General features: G+C 44.5%; 1 protein-coding gene across 1 annotated transcript in view; it reads left to right on the top strand.

Moving 5' to 3' along the window:
- PLXNB2 (plexin B2) overlaps positions 1 to 13,308 on the top strand; it is a gene marked incomplete in the record, with an annotated part of 671,705 nt that overhangs the window by 195,575 nt on the left and 462,822 nt on the right. Inside the window, 1 exon segment of the mRNA XM_044087338.1 lies at positions 12,557 to 12,644. Within this exon segment, the coding sequence (XP_043943273.1) occupies positions 12,557 to 12,644 (88 nt within the window).

Raw genomic sequence — 13,308 nt, forward strand, 5'->3', positions numbered from 1 at the left:
GCTCAGAAGTCACCTTTCCTCCCTCAAAATTTATTTAGAGAATCAGTGTCTTAAATGCTTAGCTCAGGGCTTGATGGATGGGGCTTCTAGGACCAAAGTACAGCCTTCAACAATGAGGAAGGCCGAGAATGCTAGGCTGGATTCTTCGGATGCACCTCCCTTATCAGATGCCTTTCTCGAGGCTGAAGAAGATGCTGAGGCTGTCCAGGTGCCAGAGTCTGATTCATCTGCTTTGTCCAGATCAGAGACCAGTATGGATGCAAGTGCTCTCACGTTCTCAGAGGCCTTGCAGGCATCTTTTGCAGATGTCCAGGGGGACCATGGCTTGTGATTACTGAAGGGCCTAAGGGTATTCCACAGATCTTAGTGAGGGAGGAAGTGCCGACTATGATTATGGAGTGCAGGCCTATGTCTGAGCCTTCTTAGCTTCATAAGGCAGACATCCATTTAAAAAAGAAACGGAAAACAAAGCATTTATCGCTTGCTGTTAAAGACCCTCATAGTGATTGTCAGGGCCTGTTTAAGGGGTCTATATCACGAAATCGAACTTCCAAAATTTCGAACACCATAAGTTCGAATTTGGAAGATTGAATTCGGATAACATCAACACTTCAAAACAGTGAATTTTTTCCCAGGGAAAAAATTTGTTGTTGTGAAAAACACACACACAGCACAATCACACCAATCACCTTCAAAACCTACCATACACCACTATCTATGCACTTAACCCAGCCCTAACCCTAAAGTCTGTCACTACCGCACACTTACCTGACCTGCGCCCTAACCCTAAAGTCTGTCAATATCGCACACTTACCTGACCCGCACCCTAACCGTAATGTCCGTCACTACCCGTTCGTACACTTACCTTGACCCGGTCCGAAAATGCCGAAGCCACAGAAATGGCCAACTGAATTCTTTCCCTGGGAAAGAATTAAGGTTTCCATGGCTTCGACATTCTCAACTTTCGAATTACCAAGTTCGGCCTTCCGGTATTTGGCGTTCACAACATTCGATTTCGTGATAGGAACCCTGTTTAAGGCCCTTATGGCTCTGAATCCACCTCGGGGTTTCTGTTCCAGCTGCTCCTTGGATGTCTTCCCCTTCCAAAAGGGTTAGAGATTAAGATTTCTCAGATGAAATGGTAGATTCTGATGAGGACTCCGTGGCCTACTCCACACAGATTCCTTCTCCTTTAGACTATGGTTCTGAGCAGGAGGGATCCACCAGTCCAGACTATCCTGTTGAAGTGAGCTCTTTTGAAGATACCATTGTAAGGATGATGGATGGAGTATATCAAATGGGATTGCTGTCTGGTGTCTGTGCATGCTGAGATACTATGAGCACCTTAAGATGGATTCCTCTAAACCCTCTGCTGTACCTCCTATTTTGCCTGCCTTTTCCTCTGCTTCACAGGCTCCAGATTCTCAACCCCTACCCCTAAGAAACCTAACAGTTTCTATACAATGCCAGAGGACTGCAAACATGTATACAAGTGCCCTTCTGCTGATCCCTTTGTAGTTTCTGTGTCTCAGCTACTGCGTTTCCATTGTTTCTTCCCTCTGATAAGGATAGTAGGACTATGGAAACGCTGGGGCAAGAAGGTTTAGACTTCTACCACCCTTGCTGTCAGAGCCATAAATTATCAGACTCTCATAACCAAGTATGTCTTGGCCCTGCTTTCCTAGACTTGCCAAATTTTAGCTGACCTTCCTGATTCTGAGGTTGACTTATGCCTTGTCTCTGTTGGGGCTTCCTCTCAGGTGGCTAGAGACTGCATTAAGTGCAGTTATGATGCTTCCAGAGCTGCATCTACTGGTTCTGAACTAAGGAGATTTTCCTGGCTACACCTTCAACCTTTGCCTAATGACATGAGGGTGAAGCTGGTGGATGCCCCTCTGTCTAGCAAGTGCTTGTTTGGTACTACTGCTGCAGATTTGTTCAAATCCTTACAGGAAAAAGGTAAGGAGTTGCAGAATCTGAAACATATTTTTATTTCTCCTCTCCCTAAGTTTCAAAGGAATTATCCTAAGTCGGCCTTTCCTCATAAGCAGTCTCGACCTCAGCAAAAAGTAGAAGAGAAAGTAAGACTTCCTCTAGGTAAGCACACTCTGAGTATCCTGACAAAACAGGGCCTGTGTGACTACCACTCTCTCCCAGTCACATTCCACTTTCTCTTAGTCTGTCTCTCTCAGTCTTCCTCTTTGGTCGCATTATCCAAGACTGTTGTGTTCTTTCCATCATTCATGAATGGCTACATCATGGTATGACAATTTCTTCCTCCCTTCATGGGCATTCCTCAACCTTCTTGAGACCAGTTACAGCTCTTTCCAGAGGCTATTCAGCAACTTCAGGCTCAAGGCACCATTCACAAAGTCCCTGATGCCTAGATATGGAAGGGATTTTAACCAGAATGTTTCTGGTAACAAGAAAAAAAAAGGACTTGGAGACCCATTCTGGACGTCTCTCACCTAAACACCTTCCTGAAGGGGGCTACTTTTTGAATGCTTTCACGTCAAACCTTGTTTTTTTTTTCTCTTTCTACCTAGGGCCTTGTTTCTCTGGGTATTAAGAATGCTTACCTCCATGTTCCTATTCATCCCTTTTTTTGGAAGTTTTTACATTTCTCTATTACTTCCTTGCATTTTCAGTTCTCTTCTTTGCCCTTTGGCCTTTCTTCTGCCCCAAGGGTGTTCACCAAATGTCTAGCACCTGTGCTTGTTTTTTGCAGACTTCAGAAGATTAAGGTCTTCCCTATCTGGATGACCTCCTATTCCACGCATCCTCACCAGAGGTTTTGCTGCAAAGTCTCTGCTTTCCTATTCCTTTTCTGCAAGGCCTGGAGTTTGCTATACATTTCAAAAAGTCTTTGCTGACTCCTTCTTAGGACCAGGTGTTCCTGGGGTGCAGGATATAGACAGTGCCTGTGCTGGCATCCCTCCCTCTTCCAAAGGTTCAGCCACTCGTCATTTACTTCCAGAATCATCATCTCCTGATCTACATTATGGTCAGTGAGTATTTGAGAGTCCTGGGGTTTGTGGCATCCACCATTTCCATGTTCCCTCTCACCAAACTTCCCATGATGAAGCTCCACTGGTTCCTGAAGTCAGTGTGGCAACAGCATACCCACCCTCTCAGTTTTCTAGTTCCTCTTCTACCCTGCCTAAAGAAGGAATTGCAATGGTGGCTTCAGCAACTTCCCCAAAATCCAGGCCTTCATATTTATCCACCTCTCCCAGTTCAGGAGTTGTTCAAAGATGCCTTAGATGTGGGATGGTGGTCCAGCTCTTTCAAAGTTCAGGGGGTTTGTTCTCCTCTTCAACCGAAGGAGCATATCAATGTCAGAGAGATGAGGGCATTGCTGATGGCTCTGCAAACTTTTCATCCTCTTCTCTCCCCAGAAACTCTCAAGGTGTTGAAAGGCACCACCACAGTCCTCTGGTATGTGAACAAGGGTTGGGGGGGGGGCAAAGTCCTATCTCCTTTTGCCAGTTAGCACTCCTGGTTTGGGATCTTGCAGAAAAACATTAGCTGACCCTTCATGCCATGGCAGATACTCTGAGTAGGTCCATGACTCAATCCCATGAATGGATACTTCACAGGGATGTGTTTCTGGACATTGTCCACCTGTGGGGTACTCCTCAAGTAGATCTGTTTGCCCACCCCCATGAGCAAACAGCTTCCACAGTTTTGTGCTTGGGTCCTAAGTCCTCTCGTGTAGAATGTGGGTGCATACTTATCCTCATGGAAGAGAATGTTTCTGTATGCCTTTCCTGCCCTTCCACTTATTCTGGAAGTCCTGTCCAAGATTCAACAGAATAAAATCTTGCTGGGACTCCCTTTTGGCCATGGCAACATCGGTTCCCTTCTCTTCTCCACTTACCCAAGGACCATCACCACAAGTTAATTCACAGAGTGGACCTCCTCACACAAGACAAGGGATCTCTCGTCCATCCTTACTTGTCTACTCTTCAGCTGCCTTTGTGGGTGATAAAATTTTGATTCAACATAGATACTTTTTTTTTTCCTGAGGACAAGTTTAGGGTCCTGCAGGAGGCCAGGAAGCCCAGTACCAGGAAATCCTACTTATCCAAATGGAAGAGGTTTTCTATTTGGTGTCATTCTAGAAGCCTAGCTCCACTTACTGTGTATGTTCATCTAGTTCTATCTTTGTGAGTTGCTCAATGCTGATTTGGCCTACTCTTCGGTTAAGGCCCATTCACCAGCTGTATGAAAATTACAGATATTACAGAAACAACTGATACTGCCAATGTCCTGGCAGGCTCAGTGCTAACTTTACCCCCCTCTCACCCCCTAAAAGAGTCCATATCTATACAACAAGAATGCAGAGTCCCTGTAATCACAACTAAGCAGGTAAAAGCTGCACTGTCTAAAGCCAAAAACACAGCATCCATGAGACTGGGCAACATCCCAAACTGCGTTTTACACGAACCTCAGAACAAACTGGCTCCCCACTTAAGCACCATGTTCAATCATAGTCTCACATCAGGCTTTGTGCCCAATGAATGGCACACAAAAACAGTTGTTCCACTCCACAAAGGGGGAGTCACCACTGATCCCGGGAACTATCGGCCTAATAGCCTAATGAGCCTGGTCTGTAAGGCTATGGAGCGTATCATCATGGAACTCCTAAACAAAAACATTGGTAACCTACAAACTCTGGACCCGACCCAGTTTGGGTTTGTGAAAGGCAGATCATGCCTCCTGAACCTGATCGATTTCTTTGAGGCAGTCACCAAAGCTGTAGACAAGGGTAAGGTGGTTCACACAGCCTATCTTGACCTCACCAAGGCTTTTGACACCATCTCCCATTCTGGAATTCTAGCTAAGCTCACTAAACTAGGTATAAATCCCTACATCACAAGATTGGTTGCCAATTGGCTCACTGACAGAACCCACACTGTAAAAGTTGCAGACTCCAAATCTGCCTTCAAACCAGTGACAAATGGAGTACCACAGGGTTCAGTCCTAGGACCTCTCCTGTTTGGTATCTGTCTTCTCTGAAGTACAGGCTAACACAGAAGGCCTTTAGCTAACGAAGTTCGCAGATGACCGCAATCTAGAAGCCATAGTTGAGTCCCCAAATGATGTGGACATCCTCCAGAAGGGCCTCACTGAGAAAGATGCCTGGTATCAGAGCCATGGCCGCAAGCTCAATGCCAAAAAGTGCACTGTCATCCCCTTTGGTAAAAACTCTGTACCCATGAACTACCACATAGGCGGTAGTCTACTTAATGCCGAATGTGTGATAAGAGACCTGGGGACCCAGGTGGACAGTAGTCTCTCCTTTGATAATCACATTGCCATAGTAGTCAGGAAATCCTTCTATGTAGCACACCTCATCACAAAAAAGTTCTCATATAGGAAAAAAGAGGTCATTGTTCCCCTCTACTCGACACTCATTAGACCCATTATGAAGTACAATGCCCCTTTTGGAATGTATCTCAGGAGACATCTGTGGCCTTTCCAGCTGCTACAGAAGTACCTCACAAAGAGGATTACTGGCCTCAAACAGATGCCGTATACTGACAGTCTAAAAAAACTCCAGCTTTACTCCCTAGCATATCTCGCCTACTCTGAGGTAATCTCTGCCTAACATATAAAGCTATGTCAAAACCCAGAGCTGTTGGATATGCTACACCTAAAGAAATCCTAATCCCTCCGAGCTACACACCCTAGGGACCTAAACCTTGTCACCACAATAAACAGGACATGCTGGAGGGATAGATTCCTGTCCCAGAGACTTCCCATACTCTGGAACAAGCTACCCATCTATGTCAAGCAAAGTTCCTCATTAGCACTCCAAGAAAAATCTTGATAAGTGGATGGGAAATAGGAAATACACCCCAGGATCACTTCTGTGGCTCTGCTCGACAGTGGCACAGGAAAATAACTTTCTTAGGTGGTGGAAGCCAGGGAACATTGTTGTCAAGGCTTACTTAGGCCCTTGGGCCGATAGCCTAGTACCTACCTATGAACAGAGCTCTCAATGAACTCATGCAAAATGGCCCTTGCAAAACCAGCCATAGCACTATATATTGCATCCAGCTTGTAATGTTTGGTGAAAGTAAGCACTGAAGTCGAAGTAGCTGCTTCAAGGATGGAATTGGTGTCTAACGCCTTGAAAAAAGCACCAGAGGAAGCAACAACTCTGGTGGAATGAGCCTTAACAGAATGAGGAAGGTTTTTTTACCATGAAGAACATAAAAAAAATATAGCTTCAGAAATCCAAAAAGAAATAGAATGCTTGGAAAAGTACAGTTGTGTACATTTACCATAAATGTAGATGTTCGAGTGTATTCACTGTTGCAGTCATTACAGTTGGGTTATCTGCCTGCAGGTAGCCCTCAGCTGGCCTGAATATCAAAGTCTTGGATTCCTGCATCAGATACTGCCTCCTCTTCCATGACATCAGGTCGTCAGGGGTATAAAACATGCAGCCAACACCATTACATCAGTTTTCCTTGCCCCAGATGTCAGGTGCCCCCATAATGGGAAGCAATTATATGTTAGGTTACACCTCCGACAAAAAGCAAATACACCAAACAAGAAGGAAAGGTAGAGCCAAGAGAAGTCAGAGGGCTGGAGGGAGGGTAACCAGGACTGCAACAGTGAATACACTTGAACATCTACATTTATGATGAGTGTACACAACTGTACTATGTTCTTCATGTTTCACAGTTGCAGTCATTACATTTGGGTTGATTCCCAAAGTTAAGGTAGGGAGGAGGAATTTAAAGAGCATTAGGACGAGCTATTAAGCCCTGCAAGATCCAGCTCTGGATTTAGAAAATAGGCATGTGGTAATGCTTGGTGATGGTATGTACAGAGCTCCAGGTAGCAGCTTCTAGGATGTCCCTGGTAGGGACTCCTCTGAGGAAGGCTGTAGAGGTAAAGGCAGCCCTGGTGGAATGTGATCTTATCCCCTGTGGGGCAGTTTTTCCATGGTGCTTATAGCAGAAATGAATGCAATGGGCTAGCCATTTAGAAATGGTTTGCTTTGAAATGGTCTTCACATCTGCCCCTGCAGCAAAGCCAAGTAGCAGCTGTTCAGACTTTGAGAGGTTTGGTCCTGTCCAAATAAAATCTAAGATGTCTGTGCACGTCCAAAGAGTGCAGTATTCGTTCACCTTTGTTTTGTGGATTTGGGAAAAAGGTAGGCAAATGAATGGATTGATTTAGGGCCACACTAGACACCACCTTGGGCATAAAGGAAGGATTGATCCTGAGGGAAGCCCTGTCTGCATGGAAGATAATTAAGGGCTCCACTGCCATGAGGGCCTGTAATTCAGACACTCTTCTTGCTGAAGTGATGGCTAGAAGGAAAGCTGTTTTACAAGAAAGGAATTTCAACTCTGCAGTTGCAGCTGGTTCAAATGGAGGGTGAGTGAGCTTCTCCAATACAAAGTTAAGGTCCCAGGCTGGGGTAGGGGCTCGCTTGGGGAATCTTAAATTTTTGGCCAATCTGAGGAACTGCTTTAGCAGGGGGTGAGAAAAGAGGGGTGGTACAATATTATAATGTGCTGAAATGGCAGAGCCATGAATTTTAATGGATGAGAAGGATAGGCCCTTGTGGAGCATTTCTGTTAAATACTGAAGAATATGAGGTAAGCTGGGCACTGTTGTGCCCATCCCCTGAGTTTGGCTCCAGGAACAGTATCTTTTCCACTTTTCAGCATAACATTTTCTAGTGCTAGGCCTCCTTGCTTCCAGAATAACATCTAGCACCTGCTTACTGAGGGATGCTATTGGAGAGCTCAAGGGATTAGCCAGGCTGCAAGGTTCAGGGTTTGAAGCTGAGGGTGCAGAATCTGGCCCGCCTGCTGGGACAGCAGGGAAGGTGTCTGAGGTAGGTGCCATGGCTCCAGCAGTATCATACTGTGTTAGAGGGGTTAACCAGTGCTGGCGTGGCCAGTCTGGTGCAATCAGTATTGTCCTTGGTTTGTCCTGTTTGATCTTTAGCAGAACCTTCAAGAGGAGAGGCAGAGGGGGAAAGGCATAAACCGAGAGGCTCTCCTAGGTGAAGGACAGGGCATCCCCTTTGGTAAAAACTCTGTACCCAAGACAGCTTGACTGTGGGGAGTCCTTGTGCAGAATTTGTCCAATTGGTAGTTCAGGGGGGAGGCAAAAAGGTCTATTTCTGGAGTCCCCCATTTGTTCCTCGAGGTTGAATATTTTTGGTTCCAGTTTCCATTTGTGTGGGTCAATGAGATTTCTACTTAGGTCATCTGCCAGTGAATTTAGCTTGCCTGGCAGGAATTGAGCTTGTAGGTGCACTTGGTAGCTCAAGGCTGTGTTCCACAGAGCCATGGCTAGTCTGCAGAGTGGGTATGAGTGGGTTCCCCCATGCTTTTTTATGTACCACATAACTGTGGTGTTGTCTGTCTTTACCAATAATTGTCCTGGAATTATGTGGTCCTTGAAGGCTGTCAGGGAATTCTGTACAGCTAACATTTCTGTTTGGCTGATATGCAGGTGCATCTGACTCGGGTTCCATTTGCCCTGAATGCACTGCCCTGCCAAGTGAGCCCCCCATGCATAGTCTGATGCGTCTGTTGTTAGGGTTCGGGCGGCATGGGGTAGATTGAAAAATAGTCCCTTATTGAGGTGGCAGGTCTCTGTCCACCAAAGGAACTCTGTCTTTATACAAGGAATGATAGGAATCATTGTTTCCAGGTCCTGAGAATGTTGGCAGCATAAGCTTTTTAGATACCATTGTAGTTTCCTCATATGCATTCTTGCATATGGAATTAGTAGAATGCAAGAGGCCATGAACCCCAGGGCTTGCAGAATTTTTCTTGCAGATAGCTGGGTCTTTGTGGCCAGTAGTTTGAAGTAAGCTGTGAAATAAACTTGTTTCTCTGGCATGAGGAAAGCCATCTGGGAAGTTGTGTTCAAGCTTGCTCCCAGGAATACAATCTGCTGGCAGGGTACTAGGTGAGATTTCTTTTCATTTATGATGTATCCCAGTGAGGTTAGAAGTTTCTTTACAAATTCCAGATGTTCTAATAGCAAGTCCTGCTTTCTGCCTGAATCAGGCAATCGTCCAGGTATGGGTATATTTGAATATTTCTCTGTAAAATGCAAAATGCAATGGCTGGAGCTAGACATTTTGTGAACACCCTGGGCGCAGTAGATAAGCCAAAGTGAAGTGCAGAGAACTGATCGTGCATGGAGCCTGCTCTGAAGTGTATTTCCTGCAAGATTCCCTTATTTAGCTCTAAGGCTGCCAACCAGGCATCTTTGCCCAGCATAGGGAGCAGCTGTTGAAGTGTTAGCATTTTGAATTTTGGGATTACTAAAAAGGTGTTTAGAATAGAGAGGCACAGGATAGGATGCCAAGAGCTGTCTTTTTTGGGTACCAGGAAAAGTCTTGAGTAAAAACCTTGTCCCCTTTCTTCTGCTGGGACAGGCTGAATAGCCCTGATATGTAGAAGAGAGAGAACCTGCTGTTGAGCCTCTGCCCACTGATTTGGGTTAGGTCTGGCCAACCGTTTGTGGTTGGTAAGGTGTGGAAATGGAATCTGTATCCTTGGAAAACTATTTAAAACCCATTTGTCCTGGGTAATTAGTTCCAAGTTGTTTGCATGCAGGGCGAGCTTTCCTCCTAAAGGAGCAGGCAGTTGAGCAGGGCTTGGAAGGTTTAAGGTTAAGTCATTGTGACATTTTTCCATAGGGGTGTGTCTTACTACTTCCATCTTTGGAAGTGGGAGCCCCCCACTGCTTAGGCCTGTGTGTAGCTTGAGACTGTAACCTAGGTGGCCTGCTGTTCCTAGGTTTGAACTGAGAAGGCCTGGAAGAGACTGGAAAGGACCAATTCTTAGAAGGCCAATGCCTGCTAAATCTGGAAGGCTGTACTTGCACGAACTCTAACAGTTTGCATAGATTTAGCCTTTTCCTCCATCTTTTTAAGTACTACTTCTGCTTTGTTGCCAAACAGGCGGTCTTGGTTTAAGGGAGCATCTAGTAATTTAGCTTTAACATGATCTGGCAAGTTTTGCTCCTTCAGCCAAGCATGCCATTAAACACAGACCCAGTGACAGCAGCCCTGCAAGATGCTTCTAAAGAGTCAAAACCACATTGCAAAGTATGTTTACCAACTTGTTCAGTGGAGTGCATTAAATCCTGTAATTCTTTATGTTCTGCACAGTCAGGAATCAACATCATTTTCTGTTTATGTAGTCCCATAATATGCTGCTGATACTTTAACATATGAAACTGGCAATTTAAGGCCCTAATGGCCAATGCAGCAGAAGTGAATACCTTCTTACCCCATCTGCCCAAGGCCCTGGAATCTCTATCAGAGGGGGTAAGGTTTTTGGCAGCAATAGCCTTAATGCCTTTTGGTCCTTGGGAAATGGTCTCTGGATCCACAGTAGGATTCTTGAAGAGGAACTTGTGAGAGTTACCCGTCAGGTTTTCTGGGAGCTGGAGGTAAAGTGTCTGGGGCCAGGCTAGATAGAAGGCATCATCTACAATGTCCAGAACAGGAGGGATAGCTGAATGCCTGTGTTAAGGGAGGAGTAAGAATTCCCTAAGCCTTTGTTTGGAATAAGAGTAATCCTAGCTTTCCCAGCAGAAATGCACCATAAGTGTGTGCAAGGTTTCACTAAAAGAAAAATCTTCTGGAGGGGAAGCAGAGGGAATGGAATCCTCTGCATCAGAATCCTCATAGGTAGATGAGGGCAAATCCTGGTAATTAGAAGGAACAGAATTTTCAGAATCCTGATCAGAAGAATCAGAAGGAAAAATAGTTCTAGGTCTCTTAGAGGGGGAAGGCTGGCTTCCCCTAATTAAAGTAATAAGGTCTTCAGCCATTCTAAGCATTTGTTTTTTAGGCATATGGGCCTGACCATGCAGTTTGGACGTCTGTTTTCTAAGCATGGGTAGAGATTTAGGCCTTGATGAAGAAGATGGCGTCTGTTTGAAATACAAACCTGTAGGCCTGAATACACCCTCAGAAGCCGGTGCCTGCACAGTGGTTCTGGACCCATCCAAGGTAGGTTCCTTAGTCGAAGAAGCATCTCACAGCATACTGGACTCCGAATGGGTCTCAGTAGAGGCCTGCGAATCTGAAGTAGCGGGTACCAGGGTCTGCAAAAGTGCCTCATTGAGTACTGGCAAACTGGTGACTAGCTTAACGGAAGCATCAGTCATTTTGGACCTATGTGGTATGTCTGTCTTTATGTTTTTTCGGAATATCGGTAGTTGGATGGCTTACCGAAACCATTTCTGGATAGTTAAACCGAGTACCAAAATAAATTGCTGTGAAAATAAACAGACGAATAGTTTGGGGGTTGAATAAGGTGCAAAACTGACAGCGAGGGACTTCATGGTCTTGGCCTAAGCAAGGAATGCAGTACAAATGAAAATCTTTATGTGGTATTTGCTTTCCACATGTAAGACTATTGTTAACTTTTACTGACATCGGTTAAGAGCAAGAAAAAGGATCCCCAATGGGGTACTTCACTTTTTTGAAGACTTTGGTTCTGAAACTTAAAAATGAAAATTTCAGGAGTTGGCAGACCAGCACTTGCGAACTGCTTCAGCTTCGGGCACCGCACAGCAAGAAAGACTGATGTAATGGCATTGGCTGCATGTTTTATACCCTTGACGACCTGACGTCATGGAAGAGGAGACAGCATCCGATGCAGGAATCCAAGACTTTGCTGTTCAGGCTGGCTGAGGGCTACCTGCAGGCAGATAATCCAAATGTAATGACTGCAACAGTGAAACACGAAGAACATCAGCTACCCCTAAATATCTAGGGTGAAAAGAAACCAAAAGCTGATCAGACTTTCTAACAGTCTTAGTCTTATCACTGTAAAATCTGAGTTGTCTATGCCCATTTAAGGTGTGTGAAGAACCCTTGCACTAGAAGACTGTGGGGAAGAGAGAAAGGGTAGGGAAATGAATAGACTGATTCAAGTCCAACTCATTCAGCACCTTAGACATAAAGGAATGCAGGGACACACTGTCCTTATGAAATATAAGGAAAGGAGGGCAAGCCATAGGAGCCTGAATCGTAGACACATCTGGCAGAAGTAATGGCCAATAGAACAGTCTTCCAGGAATAATGTTGCAAGGAAGCTGATGCTTCAGGCTCAAATGGAGCCTGGGGTCAATTTCTCCTAAACAAAATTATGATCCCAAGTAGGGGGAAAGACTTCCTGTTAAGAAACTGTTCAGCTCCAAATGTAGAAGCTAAAGGAGGAGATAAAGACATACTTTTTGTAACATTAATTTTTTTTTGGAGCAAGTGAAACAAAAGCAAACCACTAATTAGATTTCAGACATTGTGACTTGTTTATATGTTTACAGTACAGTTCAGTAGCTCAAGTCTTTTTGCATAGGAAGCTACAGTTTATAAGGGTAGTCTCAAAGAATCTTCTTGGTTTATTATTGCATGCCTTAAAACTGATTTGCATGGTTCAATATAGAATACATTAAATGATCTGTTAAGATTCCTTCCTTCCTTCATGTTTACAACTTGATAATAGTTGTAAAATGTGTAATTAATATTTTTTCCTGTTTACAGTTTTCCTTGTCAAGCAGTGAATCTGTACCACTTTTATTCTACATTGAAGAAGGAGAAAGTAAAAATAAAATTGACAGTGTGCTAAACGGTAAGCTTATTATTGATTTATTTTGATGTAACACTACTTTCAGTTGAGCAATTGGCGTATTGTATAGTGTTGCATACTGTTTGATGCTGTTATCTTTGCAAGGCAATTTGTCAGGAAAAGCATTTTAAAAGTATTATGCTGCTGAAGGTTTTTTGTTTTCCTTCTACTTTTTGAAGAAGAACTTCAGTTGGAGCTATTTTTTTTAAAGCCTAGATATATTGTGAAATGTAAATACAGACGCACTATAGTTCACTGTTTGGATTTGTTACTTCTGGCGTGTGTTGAATAGCCCTGTTTGTGTACATGTATGTCAGATTTATACGATCATATGAAATTACTAGGCTATTGGCCCTGAGGCCCTTACAAGCCTAGCCAAGAATTTAGCCCATGTTCCAACAAGTCAGCACCCTGTGCCACTGTCCATCAGGGACACAGGTGGAATCCCAGGGTTGAATTTTCTGTTCCCCATCCACTTATCCAGGTTGCGCCTAAAAAGGTTTAATGAGGTACTCTGCTTTACGTGGAGAGGGAGTCTGTTCCACAAAAGGGGGAGTCTCTGGGACACAAATCTGTCCCACCTACAAGTCCTATTGATGTCACCACCAGGTTAAGGCCGCATGTTTGGGTTACTCGAGTGGAGCTTGTCTTGCGGATATGCCACAGT

This window comes from Protopterus annectens, chromosome 11.part0 (assembly GCF_019279795.1).
Source record: "Protopterus annectens isolate FY-2018-M chromosome 11.part0, PAN1.0, whole genome shotgun sequence".
Classification (NCBI taxonomy): Eukaryota; Metazoa; Chordata; order Ceratodontiformes; family Protopteridae; genus Protopterus; species Protopterus annectens.